The sequence below is a fragment of the Bacidia gigantensis genome, assembly GCF_019456465.1.
Source record: "Bacidia gigantensis strain McMullin 20006 chromosome Unknown contig_125, whole genome shotgun sequence".
NCBI lineage: Eukaryota > Fungi > Ascomycota > Lecanoromycetes > Lecanorales > Ramalinaceae > Bacidia > Bacidia gigantensis.
Window position 1 is genome coordinate 628217 of NW_025408591.1, and position 16334 is coordinate 644550.

The 16334-nt window shown below is 48.6% G+C and overlaps 9 protein-coding genes across 9 annotated transcripts; 2 read left to right on the forward strand and 7 right to left on the reverse strand.

Annotated features, from left to right (window-relative positions):
- Window positions 1-257: 257 nt before the first annotated feature.
- On the reverse strand, window positions 258-950 carry KY384_001014 (uncharacterized protein; the record flags this gene model as incomplete). Its single annotated transcript, XM_044809546.1, has 2 exons — window positions 258-714; window positions 769-950. The coding sequence occupies 2 exons, from the start codon at window positions 948-950 to the stop codon at window positions 258-260; spliced, it is 639 nt and encodes a 212-aa protein (XP_044673453.1).
- Window positions 951-1303: 353 nt separating this feature from the next.
- KY384_001015 (uncharacterized protein) lies at window positions 1304-2401 on the reverse strand (the record flags this gene model as incomplete). The annotated part of the gene is made up of 1 exon (XM_044809547.1): window positions 1304-2401. The coding sequence occupies one exon, from the start codon at window positions 2399-2401 to the stop codon at window positions 1304-1306; it is 1098 nt and encodes a 365-aa protein (XP_044673454.1).
- Window positions 2402-2881: 480 nt separating this feature from the next.
- On the reverse strand, window positions 2882-3820 carry KY384_001016 (uncharacterized protein; the record flags this gene model as incomplete). The annotated part of the gene is made up of 2 exons (XM_044809548.1): window positions 2882-3383; window positions 3807-3820. The coding sequence occupies 2 exons, from the start codon at window positions 3818-3820 to the stop codon at window positions 2882-2884; spliced, it is 516 nt and encodes a 171-aa protein (XP_044673455.1).
- A 399-nt stretch (window positions 3821-4219) lies between these two features.
- Window positions 4220-6456, reverse strand: KY384_001017 (uncharacterized protein; the record flags this gene model as incomplete). Its single annotated transcript, XM_044809549.1, has 3 exons — window positions 4220-5061; window positions 5100-5528; window positions 5580-6456. 3 exons carry the CDS (start codon window positions 6454-6456, stop codon window positions 4220-4222), a joined length of 2148 nt encoding a protein of 715 aa, XP_044673456.1.
- Window positions 6457-7176: 720 nt separating this feature from the next.
- On the reverse strand, window positions 7177-9214 carry KY384_001018 (uncharacterized protein; the record flags this gene model as incomplete). The annotated part of the gene is made up of 4 exons (XM_044809550.1): window positions 7177-7358; window positions 7559-7970; window positions 8019-8468; window positions 8525-9214. 4 exons carry the CDS (start codon window positions 9212-9214, stop codon window positions 7177-7179), a joined length of 1734 nt encoding a protein of 577 aa, XP_044673457.1.
- A 314-nt stretch (window positions 9215-9528) lies between these two features.
- On the reverse strand, window positions 9529-11208 carry KY384_001019 (uncharacterized protein; the record flags this gene model as incomplete). The annotated part of the gene is made up of 1 exon (XM_044809551.1): window positions 9529-11208. One exon carries the CDS (start codon window positions 11206-11208, stop codon window positions 9529-9531), a length of 1680 nt encoding a protein of 559 aa, XP_044673458.1.
- A 415-nt stretch (window positions 11209-11623) lies between these two features.
- KY384_001020 (uncharacterized protein) lies at window positions 11624-12717 on the forward strand (the record flags this gene model as incomplete). Its single annotated transcript, XM_044809552.1, has 2 exons — window positions 11624-11939; window positions 12305-12717. The coding sequence occupies 2 exons, from the start codon at window positions 11624-11626 to the stop codon at window positions 12715-12717; spliced, it is 729 nt and encodes a 242-aa protein (XP_044673459.1).
- Window positions 12718-12874: 157 nt separating this feature from the next.
- KY384_001021 (uncharacterized protein) lies at window positions 12875-13459 on the reverse strand (the record flags this gene model as incomplete). Its single annotated transcript, XM_044809553.1, has 1 exon — window positions 12875-13459. The coding sequence occupies one exon, from the start codon at window positions 13457-13459 to the stop codon at window positions 12875-12877; it is 585 nt and encodes a 194-aa protein (XP_044673460.1).
- A 620-nt stretch (window positions 13460-14079) lies between these two features.
- Window positions 14080-15773, forward strand: KY384_001022 (uncharacterized protein; the record flags this gene model as incomplete). The annotated part of the gene is made up of 2 exons (XM_044809554.1): window positions 14080-15310; window positions 15424-15773. The coding sequence occupies 2 exons, from the start codon at window positions 14080-14082 to the stop codon at window positions 15771-15773; spliced, it is 1581 nt and encodes a 526-aa protein (XP_044673461.1).
- Window positions 15774-16334: the final 561 nt, after the last annotated feature.

Consider the following 16334-nt stretch of genomic DNA (forward strand, 5'->3'; position numbering starts at 1 on the left):
GAGAATCCGTACCTAGAATCTGGCAACAAAGACGGTGATAATTTTCATAATGGAATCCAGCAATGGAAAGAGGATCGTATTCCACGTCGTGGACTGACGGGGAGATTATTGACGAAAATGTAACCAAGTAAAGAATGGCAACTTATAAAGTACTTCGTATTCGAATGTGATAAATCAGTTCAGTGCAAGCCACAATTCATACGCGTTACCACAGCTCTTTTATGATGTTTTGTCGAGACTGGTACTGAACCTCCCACTCACTCCGGATTCAAATTTCCCGCGGAAAAAACAGTCCCATTACCACCCTCCACCGTCGCATTTACAGCCTCACTGAATTGCCACGTCAGCCCTCCCGCCCACACCACCTTCCCCGGCGTATCAATTCTATCGACAAAGAATTTCGTGGCCGCCGTGTCGCTCGACGCCAAGAAACCTCCTGTCGCTCCGATCATGGCTGTAACAACGCCGTACGTAAGCGAATCAGCCTGGTTGACGACGTAGAAACGAGTGTTGAGATTGCGGCAATCAACGAATCTGGCAGGGATTTTGGAACGATGGTGACAGGTCTGCCGCGAAATCATTTCTTGTGCGAATGCCTGGCCGCAGAGTACGAGGTTGCCGTAGAAGTGGCGCTCTTCGAGGAACGTCGGTTTGTAGAATTCGAAAAAGCCCATCCGGTAGACTGGAGTCAGATTGACTACAACGGGTCGATCGCTGTGAATGGCTCAACTGATGTTGGCTGGGAAGGAAGACAGGAGTGAGACGTACTCTTGATAAAAGGTTCCATTAGAAGATTGGGTGTCAGAAGGTCCAATTATGATATCGACTTGATCCATTATAGTCTTCAAGTCTACCTCATTTTGACGCGCGTGTAGTTCATGTTGGCCTGGCACCGCATTCGCTGCGTAGACTGTGTAGACTATCCAGCTAAGCAGCCATAAGAGAATCATTTTTTGTGCCTGCAAGAAGGAACATGAAGATACTGCATTGGGATAGATAGAGAGCTCATAGCTGTTTAAAGCCGCTCTTTTTACACCACATAGATCGTTGCGGATGTTGTTACGTTATCTCCCACGTGCATAATTCCACGGGATGTCTTGCGCAGAAAATGACCTAAAGACAGAAATCTGACCCACTCTCAAACCAGTCCTGATAGGAGACTTGTTCTCCTATGGATGTATTGTAGACGAGACAGTCCTAGATGCGGCTGTTTGAGGGATGCTTGCAGGTATCTTACCTCAGCGACGGCTTATTTCAGCAAGTTGTGACATGCACTGAGGCTGGAATGGTAGAGCTCACTATTTCACGAAATGTCGTTCACACGCTTTCTGGCAACATCAACCTTTCCTTTTACCCTGTCGACATCTTCATCGAGCATGTTCAGCAAAGAGCCTTGGACCTCAAGCTCTTCTTGAATTTGGACTCCGAGCTCCTTCTGTCTCGCCACTGCCTGCGCAAGGATTGTGACGTCTTCATCTTGCTCTTTCATCAATTGCTGTTGCAGCTGCAGCACTCCGTTATTGTCTAGCTCCTTAGTCCTCGATGTTTCCTTGCCTAGAACACGCCCGGATGTCGGCCTTGAGGAACGCGCATGATCTTTCGAGGGCGGCTCTCCAGTCAGCTCGCCCTTTTCTTGAGCAGCAGCAACTGTACGATCTAAGGCAGATTTTGCGGCCATCGCTGAGAGTAGATTCTCTAGCCCTTCCTTCTCTCTGCTAGCGTTGCTGAGCAAATCCCTTCGTCTTCTCAGTTCGCCCTCTGGAAGCTTGCCGTGATGCCATGCAGAACCAGTGCCTGTGCTTTTCAATCCCTTATCTAGTGCGATAATCATTGTACCAGCTTGCACAAGGCTTTTCTTGGCTTGCGCAGAAGCTTCATGCTGAGCTTGGGCCGTACTAGCCTGGTCTCTTTTTGTAAGATACAATCTGGCGTCATGAAGCCGTGACTTAAGATCTCGGTGTTGATCCAACCACACAACAGGATCAGTGACAGGCACACCAGCGCCAGTCACAACGCCATGCAAATTTGTAGCAGTACTAGAACGGGAAGTCGCAGTACTGGGTAAATTCAAGAATGTCCTCCATGCACTTGTATCACGCCACTTTTGATCGTCTGTACTGTTTATACCTTGAAGATATGCCTCTAGTCCTTTCCGTCGTTCTTCTGTCAGAGCGGGAGAGGAGGTTGTGTTGGTAAAGTAGGACTTCTTGGGTAATACGAAGGGCAGTACTTGACCTGTTTGAGCGGCTAGAGAGTTGTGTAGGGCAGTGAAATCTGAATAGCGCTTTTGAAGTGTGAACGAACGCAGTGGAAGGCGGAGGGATATGTTATAGACGGTGTAGGGTTTGGGAGTTGCGGAGATTGACGCAGAAGGTATGGATATCTCAACTTGCGAGGTCATCGTGTACAGAAGTTTTGAGGATAACCATAGATGTGGAAGAATGTGCTCGTGCATTTGTACTTCTTACGGTTATTAAGGTCGGGGCATCAGCGGAGAAATCCGGGGGGCAACAAATGCTCTCCCGCATAGAAGAGCTCACCCCCAGCTCGGATCTACCCCCAGATCGGATTTTCTGGCGTAATTTCCATCTTGATTACGCATCTGAAGGAACGCTTCCCTCTACGCCCCTATAGGCTGAGAAATCCGATCTGGGGGTTGATCCGATATGGGGGTGAGCTCTTCTATATTGGGTCTAAGGCTCGCGTTTTCGAGCAAGAGTGATCACGTCGCCTGTCCCTATTTTCCTCCTAACTATACTTCATCATGGCTTGCCATTCTTTCGTCAAAGCTCAAAAAGTCTCTCCATCGTCTGCTGCACCCTCTGTCTCTGCGGGTATCTCAAATCCCTCCTAGAGCACGAGTAATTAGACAACAACATTACTATAAGAGGAGGTCGTAGTTCCGAAGTCTCACCTCAGTCGAATATAATATCTGTTGGATTTGTTTGACAAAGCCGTCCTCATCTTCCTCTAGTTTCGGGTCCGCTTCGACGGCATTCTGCAGCAATAATTCAATGTCTCGTAGCTTCGCGAAGTAAAAATCGCGCTCTCTCTCTAACCCACCAACCGTCTCCTTGAGCTGATTGTTTTCGCTCACAACCGCTGCACTTGCTGCCCCGCCTGTCTTTGCCCCGCCTGGTCGTGCAGCTGTCGTTGGTGTCGTGCCCCGCCTGGCGGCTCCAACCCCGGAGGTTCTGGCAGCTGATGCAGCGGGAGCAGGCGGAGCTGCGGTGGGTGCTCCGGCCCCTTTACGTCGCGCTATCGCATCATACTCGCCCCCAGGAAAGTACTGATCCCAATACCGTTTTGACCATTGGAGAAACTCGAGGTTGTCTTGCATCTTGCATTTCACGAGAGATTCGATAGGCACTTGTCGTTCTATACTGTGCCTAGTGAAGGCATCTGAGAGATACATCGGTCAGATTTACGTTTTCCCCCATGTGTAGCTTGCCTTCGTACTTTGGAGTATCTTGAGGTTTTGAATGTACGCATATTCAGTGTTGACGTTAAACTTCACCCTGGCCATAGGCAGGTCCTCTGCATCGGCAAGTCTCAGTATTTGTCTTGCATTATGGAGGAGCTCACCACACACGAAAGATGCTATCGTAAACCTGACATAACGCTGCGCTTGACCCCAGTGTCAGTGGTAGGTTTCTCGCTCTTGCCAACTCTGCATACCCCGTTCCACATTGCTCTACTTTTGTAACGTTTAGCTGAAGCAGATTATTCATCCAACCCAAGAGTTCTTGTCTTGAGACGATCTCGGTCAGCGGATGAGCTTCGCGACTTGAGCGCAAAGGAATTACCTTGACTCCCCCATGCTCGCAGAGGGGCAGCTTCGCCACCAAGTTCTTGAGTGCGCACAGTGAAGGAAAGGTGTCGAGATATGTTCACGAGAGGGGCGTCATGTCCTGATGTCAAAAAGTCCACTTCAGACGAACGCTGTCAGGCAAGGCTTTGAGTTGCAACGGTGTAAACGGTCGGAGAAAGTGGACGCTAGCGGTCGCTGAGGTCTGGCCAATCAACGCGCTACGTCACAGAGCAAGTGGAAAATAAAGAAATAAACAGCTTAGCTTCGTAAGGGCAACTACAAGATTGGCTACGGTAGTGTGAATGTTGGTATCATTGATCCCTCCAACGCCTCGCATTCGGCTCGCTTTCTAATCAAATATAGCCTTCAGAAAAGATGACTGGTAAAACACCAGTGCGATTCGTCTCATCACTCCAGCAAATCGATATTAGGCAAGTCGTATCCAAAGTCCATAATGACCGCCCTACTATCCTGACTGGCGGCCACTATGCGCCTGTAGTCCGCTTTTGTACTTAGAATCCAAGACGAAGTCCATTTAATGAAGCTGACGACCTCCTTACCAGTCTCCAACTCCCAAACTTTGACGCTATTATCATAGCTTCCAGTAACAATATGACCGCTGCCAGGATCGAGATGCACAGACCTGACCAGATTGCCGTGTCCAGTGAGTTCCTTGATTGGGTTGTTGGTCGTATCGGTATCTGTGTCAAAGACATAGACCATTTTGTCGTTGCCACCCGAAATAATGGTCTGAGCATTAAGGCTGAGCTCGACGCAAGCAAGACCTCGTTTGCTATTGGAGAACTCTTTGACGCAGATTCCGGACTGAAGATTCCAAAGCTTAGCAAGGCCATCGCCTCCCACTGACACCGCCACATTGCCTCTCAATTGGACAGCATTCACAGGTCCCCTATGACCAGTCAATCTTCGGATACAACTGCCGGTTTGCCGGTCCCAAACACATATGCTTTGGTCCTTAGAACATGACACGACGTGAGTCTTGTCAAAAGCCACGTCCAAGACTCCACTCGAATGCTGTACCAGACGCCTGATCGGAGTGTATTCGTAATTGGGTCTTAATTCCCACACTATCAATGTTGTATCTGAAGAGCCTGTTATCATTAGATCTTCATCAAAGTGCAGGCACAAAACGGAGCCGGTGTGAAAGAGAGACGGTGCTTCCAAGAGGTTGGGGGCGGCCCCCGAGGCGGATAGATTCGAGCGAAAGGTCTCTTCCCACTTGACGCAGCCTCATCTGGTAGAGGTGAAAGCTCATTGTTGAGCCTACTTGGCCAGCCCAAGACCTTCACGCATTTGTATGTACGTGTACTCCAAATTCGAATCGTCCTATCTCGCGAGCCAGTGATAATCTTGTCTCTGTCGAACTGGACACAGTAGACACTGTCTGTGTGACCCTCAAGATATATAGCTGCAGCTTGTCCGTCTTCCCATCTCCTTGAAAGTTCTCTTCTAACCCGCCACATAGCTTTCCAGTCACGTTGAGATGGTACATTCCGAGCATCAGGTTTGCTCGAAACGGATGTAGCTCTACTTGGGTCATGATGAAACTCTGTTTGAAAGACTAGCTTCCACGTATGAGGGGAGGAGGCTACGGTATTCCAAGCTTGAGAAACCAGCTCCGCACTCATGACAGACGTAGCATCCAGGTATCCAAATGTCTGGGTCACGATTTCCTGGGGAAGGATCTGAAGAGGATCTGAGACATGGTATTAGGACAGGTGGCGCCGAAGGGTGCCGTGGGACTTACCTCGACGGTTAAAGTAGATGGTAAGATCTAATGATTCCTGTCTCGACTGAGAACTTTCACCGATCCTTTTTCCGAGCGAGCTGTTGCTCCCATGTAATTCCATTCTTTGCATCTTTTTCAGAATTTCGTTTTGAGCGGCTGCTGCTGCACGAGCAGCTGCTCCGCTCGAAAGATCGACATGTGGTCTTGGTTGTTCATATCCCGCCCCGGGAATCTCTCCAAAAGTTGGCACGGGCGCTGGAAGGTGACCAGCGGGATAGGACCAACCACTTCCAGCTGTCTGCTGGGGCTTCAAGCTAGGCAGAGACATTTGCGGTCTAGCGCGAGCAGACCGATTTTTCAGACTGTTGCTTTTCAGGCGCTGGATCAGGCGACTCGAAGTTGAGGGTCGTATAGCTTCTTCAAGGTTTTCCTCTCGCGCCTGGTCAGGGTGGGCGCTAACAGATAACCATTCTGGCTTCCGGTCGTCTGGGCTTGCTATATGTTGATTGATCGAAAGGCTACTTTCATTGTGCTGTGCAAGAATATCGCTTACGAAATCCTCACTAATGGTTGTTGCGCGACTGAGAGCAGAGGAGGTCCTCGGCAGCTGATCGGGTGTAGTCTGGTGTGACTGCGTGGGGTTGCCTATAGCTCCTTTCTTGGAATGATGCGGGATATAAGAATCGCCCCTCGGTATTTTTCTCGCAGGCTTTGCCTGCAAGGACTGCGAAGATTCGCAGTTGATCAACGTTTGAGCGGGCGGCAGGAGGCCTTCATTTTCAAGGAACCGCTCATGAGCTCCAGAGGCATGTCGAGAATTGTCCCTTTTCTCTTGGTCACTGGAGGGCGTCTTCCAGATACGAGACAGTATGCTAGCTGAGCGAGAGTGAGGCATGCTGAGCGATGCTTGGTCTATGTTTACGCGGCATGCTGGAGCCACAGGCTGCCCATTGAAGGTAAAGACTGTGTAATATTATGGATTAGATACTATTAAAGATAGACATTATTTCATAGCCCGCCAAAGCAAAGCTCACTAAATGCTCATTGAAGGAGAGAGGTCCATTTGAAGGGTGGCGACCGCAACGGAAGGAGGTTGTATCACAGAGGCGTGAAGACGTGAAGTGAAACGGAGCTTGAGATGCGCCTCGTTGTCACATTTGGGGGCTAAACGTGAATTGGCTTTCGACCAGTTTATTCGGCAATTCTCCATTTGGCAGCACCGGCAGGATGATTTATCTCTCATACAGTGATAGAAGGCGCAGTTGTCATTTCCTGCAGATATGGCTCGCTCCAATGCCGGACCGGCTCTCATCTACAGAATCTTCTTCCTCTATATCGAGCCATTCTTTGCTTTCCTGGGCGCATATACTGCTTTCTTCCATCAGCGACAGTATTTGCAGCTGTCTCATGCTCCAACAGCCCCCCAAAATGACGTACCAATTTCAACGAGTATTGTCCTCAATCAGCTTGCCAATCTCTATCTTCTCTTTGCAGTCAACGAGGCACTCGTACTTCGAGCGACCGCTGATATCAAGGTCTGGCGTCCTGTTATCGTTGGCCTCCTGATTGCCGATTTGGGCCATATTTATTCCGTGCATCCATTGGGCTCATCAATCTACTGGGATGTGAGCAATTGGAACGGCATTGATTGGGGAAACTTGGGTTTTGTATACATCGGAGCTTCTATACGCATTTCCTTCTTGCTTTCACCGTCCGGCCTGCCGTCATGGCTCAGGATTTGGCGGAGGAGCAAGCCGACAACTACCAGACGAAGCACGAGGAGGTCGAAACCGACACCTAAGCTGAAGGTCTAGACGAAAGCCAGTTGAGATGCAAATTAGTCTGCGATATTGAACCGAATACAGAAATACTATCTAGCTATTCGACATGGGAAGGAGGTTTTTATCGATTCTCCAAGCAAGGTTCAAACCCAACCAAAGTAAGCCGACAACAGCACCTTGCCCGTATCCAATCTTAGTTTGCTAAGATGCTCTTACCACCATCTGCTGTCAACCTTTTGCGTACTTGGATTTTCAAGTGACGAGTTCCAAGTCTCGAAGCCTTCTTGTTTCCACCTTTCGACTTTATCACCGTGAGCATCAACGTGGGTGAGAACAAGAGCGCATGTCCAACATCCAGCTCCACAATACGATTGAAGATATTGCCAAGCGCGCCTTTTTCCCCTTCGGTCGCCCCTGTCATTCCAGCCAGATGGCTTTCTAGCGCTTTGAGCCAATTTGGGGACGTGAACCTATGAACAATGGTCATAGAGCATAGATCTAGCAATGAAGGCGCAATGGTGGGTTCTTGAGTTGCGATGATCACACTCGTTCCCAAATGACGTTGTTGGCGGATAACAGAGAGCATGCTCTCAGTAAAGGCGTTGCCAGCCTCGCTACCAGTAAGGAACTGAGAAAGTCAGTAAGGCTATACTTTACACCAAGAAAACCGAGATACCTTGTGCGCTTCATCTAAAGCAATTATCAGGTTACTTGTTCCGCGCCTGGCCAGGAAGAGGTCCATAGCAATGTTATACAGGTCACACGCTAGATCTTGATCAACGAAGGGACAGCTCAGGTCCACAATCGTGAGGCTTCCTGGTTCGAATGACCAGGCATGGGGAGAAAACATAGTATTGAGTATTGATCGATTTGTCCGCTTCTCTTTATCCCTAGCGGCTTGTCTCTTCCTCTCGTCACCACTCCCTTTGCTAAACGTCAAAGTCTCTACCGTCGACTTACCAGGGAGATACAAAAAGCTTTCAAGCAGGCTCAGTCGTTGATCGACCAGGCCTTGTTGTTGAGCACTGAAGTTCTCATTGTGAATCCGCTCTTTGAACTCTTGGTACTTGAGTCCAGCCATGTGAGGATTTTGCAACGCGAGTGACCGAAGAATCATGTTCACCGTCTGTGCAAGGGTCGTCAGCATAGTTGAGATAGAGATATTCGGGCCTGAAGGCTTACCTGCATATACAGAGTATTCTTCGATTCTCCCTCACATGCCATAAGTCTCATCATTCGTCCAACATTTAGGTGCTCTTCGCGAAGGCAAAAGGCCGTTACTTCTGGTTGTGTGGGCACGTTCTTCAAGTTAGTGTAAGCCTTTCGCATAGATTCGAAATTCCATGGTGCAACAAGAACTTTGACCGGAATGCCTTTTGATGCCAGAAACGCGGCTTCACAGATTTGTTTGCTTCCAACTGATCCTTGAGTATCGTAATGGAAGACTAAGCCTGCAAGTGGTTTCTCCAAACGACCAAGTGGGGAAGCTTTAAGGCTCGATTCCAGCATACAGGACAAAGTGTAGCTTTTCCCGCTCCCCTGGGAGCCACAAAGGAAAGCCGACCATGGAGTATTGACGTTCAAAAATAGCCTCTGGTCCTCGATGCCAGGTTCCAGAACCCGGGCAAGCAGGGCATACTGTTTCAAAACTTCGGAGGAGTTTACTTTGGAGCCTGAATCTTGATCGCCATTGTCGTCGATCGTCTGCCTCAGCACTTCTGCCCCAAATAATGGGTTAGTCTTGACTTCGTTCAGGTATGCCAGTCTTCTTGAGGTCACATGATTCGTCGAAGTCGGTTGCTCATCGTCAACACCGAAATGCTCGTTATGCAATCTAAGGGTTCTGTCCCACTCCTTCTCGTCCAGAGTCATATTTGAAGCAGGTTCTGCAAAGAGATGTCTTGAACCGCGTTCGTGTTGATTTAATGAGATCCCAACGCAGTAGAGAGTGTGGCAGCTTATACATAGATCTTTTCGTAAGTAGGGCATGTGATTCTTATAGAGTCTACGATGAAGGCAACGGATCGCAAACATGTCTGCGTGATTGCTGTTGCGCGAACGGTAGAATGCTAACAATCAGGGGATGCAGAAGGCCGTATCGAACAAGGTCTCACAACGCTTTGCTACATATAAAATATAGGCCTGGACGATCGTGATGCAGCTTCGATAAATCTGATTAGGAAGGTTCAATGATCCTCAAAGGGCTCGGTTTGCTGCATGCCCACAGATATACCGTTTCCTTTGTCAGACTTGCCTTTGATCTGATAGTGGCCTGATACAAGATCTTTGGCAACAAGTTCTCGCGTGCGTCCCAAACTTTCGATAGCAGCAATACGATTCAAGGTTGCGTCTAGATGCTTCTCGAAGCCTGGATGGCCGCATATCTCCCTGAAAGCATTTTGCATAGGCACAGAATCAGCACGAACCATTGCTTGTGCGTCTATAGTGAAGATGTTGTTATGATCGTAATCTTTGATAAAGTCAGAACGAGTCATAATCTCCCTTGCTTTATGAAGCGGAAGCTGGGGTAGAATGTGTCCCTTTTCTGGATCGTAGGTCCTTTCTAATTCTTTCTCTTCGTTAACAAGGGCTTTGGCCAGGACCATGGCCGCTGATGCATATTTCTGCTGATCCATCACATCGTCGTCCATGCCAGACCCTAGAATCCAATTGTTGTTCAAAAACCATGTCTTCTCCATATCATAAATGTCTTTGCATTCTTGGAGCATGTTCACAGATTTAGCAACACGAGCAAGAAAAGTCAAACGACCGCCGACCATATCATAAACTTGCTCCAAGATGTCAGGTGGGGGTTCTTGTTCATAGAAGCGGCTGCGGTACTGTTTTAGTGCGCCTATCGCCTGCTTCTTATCGAGATCAAGGACAGGGAGCACCTCCATCCTTGTAGAGTATTGTTTGAGGCGTTCATAAACCCAATAATCATCACTGTTTAGGACAATAGTGGCTAGACCGCTTGCTGCCCACTGTTCAGCGCGTTGTTGTATGAGCTCAAGTAAGTCTTGCCCATCATGGTCATCGCGAAGCAGATGCGTGCTATTGATGACGAGCACGAGTGGCTTTCCCAATGTTTTGCGTCTCTTTGCGGCAACCTTCTCAAGCTTGTTGAAAGCACGTTCGATATCCAAGAGCGCGGTAGCGCCTTCTCTCGGGCCTCTTATGGAGAAGAGGCTACCAATGTAATCTTCGTGAAATTCGTAGTCCAACGCTTTGCCCAATCGTATGCGGAATATCTCGAGATCTGCGTGAGCTTCCAGCATTGCTATGCCTTCTCCTTTGACTTTCTGGATCGCCTTCAATAACATCGAAGATTTGCCAGTTCCCTTTTCCCCAATGAGCAGATGGTAATGGCCTCTGTCCCCACCTCTAATGACTTTATCTATCCTATCTTGCTCGGCTTGTCGTAACCAGCGAGTACTTGCATTGTCATCTAATGTGGTATCTGAAACGCCTGAATCAAGAGCAGCCAGGTCGAGCACCGGATCTCCTGGTTCAAATGCCTTTTCGATCTTTTGTAAGACAAGGAACTTGTAATACTTATGATAGCTATAGCCGGCAAGCCCCAGTATTAACAAAGTAGCAAAGGTTGTTGCAGCACTTTCGAACATTTTGAATAAAGTACCTTTCCATTGTGCAGATGCTGTTTTTTGGCCGCCTTCCCCACTAGGGACAGGATCATCATCAGCTGCAAGGAGTGAACTTGAGACCTGCGGTCCGGCGCTGCCGTTGAGATACCGTCTAGAGCGCCTTAAGTTCAATAGACTACTCCGACGCAGACATTGCTGCTGGCACAGTGGCTGAGACCGCGCGAAAAAGTGGAAGTTGGGTCTTATGTTTACTGCTAACATAACGTAATCTTTGTATGAACAATCGTCAGATGCTCCAAATGACACCGTCTCGCTCTTCTCATATTACTTGCTCAATAGAAATCCTTCAAAGAAAATAATGTAGGGCAAATAATGAATTTGCTCAACTTTTAGAGATATACAAGGAGCGCAAGAAGTGTGATCGTAATGACCTTTGAAATTGAATGAGTGATTAGCACTCTTAGATTTACCTCTCTGAATCTCCACTCTGATCCAAGTCAATTTTTGTTTGGCTGTCGCGGAGGCGCAAAACCCCAAACTCCTGCAAGGCAGCGCCAAGATATCCTCCCTAATCAGTGCTAGCTCCAACGGCGCCAACGCGACTTCACGTCTTGCCGTCTTAAATCTTCACATCTTTGTGCTCATTTGACCATTGTACGCGAACATATCCTTCAGCATGGCAGGAAGAAAAAGAGCTGGCTCCAAACGTGGAGCCTCCGTCGAGCCGGAGCTGTCGACGACTACACGGCTAGCTTCCAAAATACCTGAAGTACCAACGCCGTCCTCACTCAGGATCCCGGCATATCTACAATTTCCAATACTTGTCGCGCTGAGTATGGCGACCTCCTCTGTCTTGTATACAGTTGCCGCGCCCTTCACAAGTGGGGATCTAGCATCTGTAAGCGCGCAATTAGACGAATGGTGGGAAATCGGTGGTATTCTGCTGTGGAAGGCGATAGAGCTTGGAGCAGGATGGTGGTTAGGATACGATGGTAAAGACCAAAGAAAAACCTCTGGCTGTCAAAATAGTTACTGACTGCAGATACAGTCTTCGACCAGGTCTCTTTGACAGTTTTGACTCATACACCATACCACTTCTTCCTTACGACATTTTACCGAATTCATTACTCAACGGCCATTATATGTGCGCTAATTGACGTGATCTCCATCGGTGGCCCTTTCTTTCTATTGCGCAGAGAACTCGCCTTACACCGGCTACACCCTCCAAGAGGATCAATCGCAAATCGCTCGCTTCTAAATGACTACGGAGTTCAGGCATTTCCAAGCTTCTTTGCCTTTTCTATCTATATTCTGGTTCTCTTCCTGAGCTTCCAGACATGGATGCCGACATACTTAGTTATACACTTCGATGGTATTAAAGATTTGTCCAAGATTTATCGATCCGACGTCATGTGGCTTCTTGCGCCGTTTGTCCCTATCGGCATTGCTGCAAAAACGTTTCTGTTCACTCCATCGTTTGCAGCAAAAGCAGATGCTCGCGACGACGAGATCGAGGCTTTCAACCCAGAGACAGCTTCCCTCAGCGATACCGCTCTTTACAATATCTGGGGACATTCGAAGCGCGTCAGGGTTCTAGCACAACGGACGGCCGTGTTGGTAGCCCTGGCTGGGCTGCACACCTGGTTGCATACTTACATTGTGGTGGAGGGTGCTGAGGGTTTTGGCGCAGCTGGATGGGCGAGCATCTGGGTGCTTGCTGCGACGCTGACTGGACTCGGCTTTGCCTGGGTTGGCAACATTGATGGTTGATTTGGAAGAGCGACAGTGATTTGTAGCCGAAGAGGGCGTTGTTATAGCAGGATACCTATTTGGTTGATTCTCCTTCGAAAACAAAACTTTTACTCATACATAGTAACATGGCGTGCGTTCCGAAGCCAATGGAGTTCGCTCTTGATTTTTATCGTGCTCAATTTTGTCTCGGCTTGACAATCCCCTCATGGACGACATAGTACACAACCGTGCTGTCATCGCTCGCTGTAGCTAGTAGGACCCTCTTCCCGCCTCTTCGTTCGCCTGTTTTGGTTTTATGCCCATTATTCGTTTCATTCGACCCCTCTCCTGGCAGTGTGGGGGATTTGTCCTCGTCCCATATCCTCACGACGCCGTCGCCCTTGTCCCTAGGCTCTTCTTGAATCGCATCAAACACATTTCCAAATTTACGTAAAGTCCACTTCTCCTTCAAGCGCACGGGCAATACCCATTCTCTTTCAACCCCTATATCCTTCGCCTCTATACCGTTTTTCAACTCGTGTACCTGATCATCTGGGTGTACATAGACTCGCTGTGGAGGCAATCCAGAGACGAGGGGTCTCGGAAGAGGGCTGAAGGTGATTGGAGAAATATTGTGCAAGCAAAGAACTGTCCAGTGGTGCTCGTGACGCAAATTGTGTAGGACTTCTACGGCAACTGCATGGAGATGACGGGATTGCGTAGAATGAGGATCGAGAGTCGCGAGTAGATTGGCTTGGGCCGATGTCTTTGCTACAGACATGAGGATGATGCTCGGCAATTGCAAGGAGGAGACCCTTTCCGTGGGATGAAGAGGCTATTGAAGGTTTATTCGAAAGCTTGTCAGAAGCTTAGAGTGTGCCCTTGCGATTGGATGGATTGGCCACATTGGCAGCCTGAGTTGAGCCGTTTGGTGCTGCTAGGGTGCTGACTGCAGCTCGGCGCATGGCGGATCTCGTACAGATTTTGGTGCGATGGTGATTTGCTTCTTCTACATCTGTATTTCTCATCCACAGAAATAGTACATCTCAAACTCGGTGGTACATGTTTGCTTCGCCTTCGATCATCCTTATCAGCGTATCGGGGGCTTGCGTTTCACGAGGTGAATTAGGCAAAACGAAATTGTGGTCCACGGGAGAGAGATTATTATTGCAATCTTCCTACCTATTTCTTCCCCAATTGGCCTACATTCTGCAGCATTCGTTTGGACACTCTAGTCGTATTGTATTCAAGCCGCACTATCCAGACTACGGCTTGATCGTACTGTCATTTGCTACCATCTCTGATTATTATACACAGGGAGGATGCTCGAGATCTAGCATTTAGATTGTCTCTAGGACTCTAGCCAAGCACCTCCGTCGCTCTTTCCTCAACAATCGTACCATGGCCGACAAGAACGGTAGACCGGAACAGCCGGCGCCAACAGCTGAAGAGCTTTCAGAGACTGCAGCAAACGATAATGAGTCGCAACCGCGAACTCGATCATCAACACAGAGCTCAGGCCGCTTACGAAGTGCCTCTCTAAAATTTCTTGAGTCTAGTCCACCCCTGGGCTTTCTCCATGCCGCAGGTACTACACTTGCGCAGGCGCCGACGCCTATGGAAATAAGACGAGGTGACTACGGACATGATGGATGGGATGGAGCGATACAGCGAAGAAATGGTAGCGTTAGCGAAGAGAGCACGCAAAGGCTTACGAGACAAACCACAGCCCAGACACTTGGAGGCATCACAAGGACAAGAACTATTCCACTACAAGCGCACCCAGAAACAGAAGAGGAAGGGCACCAGCCGCGTCCAGAGGCTGCAGGGACCTTTGAAGCGCAATCTACGTCGGCCTCACAAGCTACAATGCAGAAGCGCTCGGTTGCGGATGATGACGACGATCCATTCTCAAAATTCATTGGACGCGGAAGGATAGATAGTCAAGTTTTCGACCCTAAGACGAAGATCGTGGCTAAGGAGCTCGACGGTACCACCGAACCTCCACCAGAACAGGACGACGATCTAGATTCCCTCGACGAGCTTGATCCTCGCCCAAAGAAGCGGCTATCAAAGCTCCCTAATAAATTTGTCGATCCTACTGGCGACGCTATTCCCCAGCCTGATGAGAAGGCTGGCATTGTTGATGCAAGTGCAGCTTCCTCACCAACACTCGGCCCTCAAGAAGGGCCTGACGCAGACGGGCTCTACCCAAATGGCTACAAATTTCCCCCTAAGCACTCTTGGGGAGAGGCTACGCTTATAGGCCTCAAAGCGTTCTGGAAATTCACCATTACACCCTTTGGTTTCCTCGTCGTCCTTTATGGCCTCAATGTCGTGGCATGGGGTGGCATGCTCTTCTTACTTCTGATAGGTGGAGGTGAAAAATACATGTGCTTCCCTCCCAATAAGCCTCCGGGCTACAAAGCCTGCAACAACATCAACGCACCTCGACGAGTATGGATTGAAATAGACAGTCAGATACTCAATGCTCTGTTCTGTGTTACAGGGTTTGGACTGATACCTTGGCGATTCCGAGATTTATACTACCTACTACAATACAGGATACGTGGGAAGCAGTCAGCCCTGCGAAAGCTAGGAGGGATACACAGGGCTTGGTTCAGATTACCAGGTAGCCACGAATTACCGGCTGAGCCTGGAGTAGAGATTACAGACATCGATAACAACTCAGCTGTGCCACTTCCCGCCCAAAAATTCCTGACCCGCCTTTGACGGGTTTCCGAGCTCCGGCTACCAAGCTCTGGAGGTTGGACTATGTCATCTGGGCGTATGTTTTGAATACCTTCCTTCAAGCTGTACTATCTGGTTTCATGTGGGGCTTGAATCGCTATGATCGACCAAGCTGGAGTACTGGGACTTTTGTGGCGCTGGCTTGTATCGTTGCTGCGCTGGGAGGCTTGATGTCATTTCAAGAAGGCAAGAAAGTCAAAGCCGTTGAAGGTATACCACTCAGTGAAGAAGAGGTTCTAAAGGATATAGAGAAGCAAGTTGTTCACGGAAAGAAGGTGGAGGTGAAGAAGGCGAAGAACCAGGACACAAAGAAGCGATTCAACATGAAATGGCTGAGCGGTTAAAAAGGGAGAGATTCGCTCCTTTGACCATTATTATACAGTATTGATCATTACCAGGTCTTCTGAGTTTTTGCAAGAGATTTTGTTGCCTAAATCTTGCCCCTTGAATGTGTATGGGAAAATTAAGAGCATTGGCACGGTCATGTCCGCGAGCCTTCCTCTTTACTTGAAAGATGCCAACTCGGCCTCACCACATGTTCTGCTAAGTATTTGTCCATTACTCCCCTCTCTCCACAAAGATTGTCAATGCAACAGAACATTGGGTTCGTTACAAATTTCGTTAAGAATCTTCAGGCGAATAAGTGTACTTTAAATTAGGGGCGAGCAAAAAAGGGTTGGGGCGGCTGCTTGAGTAGCGGTGGCTTTTTGAGCGGTCTAGATATTCTTCCCATGTTGTTGAAATCTCCCGTCTCAGCTTCAATTTCTCACTCATATTCCTGCCTTGCTTATCGAGTCCCTTTTCTTCGCTATCAAAAATCCTCGTCGTTTTTTCCTGCTTATTCAAGTCAACGAGGCTTGCTTTTTTGTTATATCAAGCTCTTTCCTTAGTGCAAATTTTCGCTC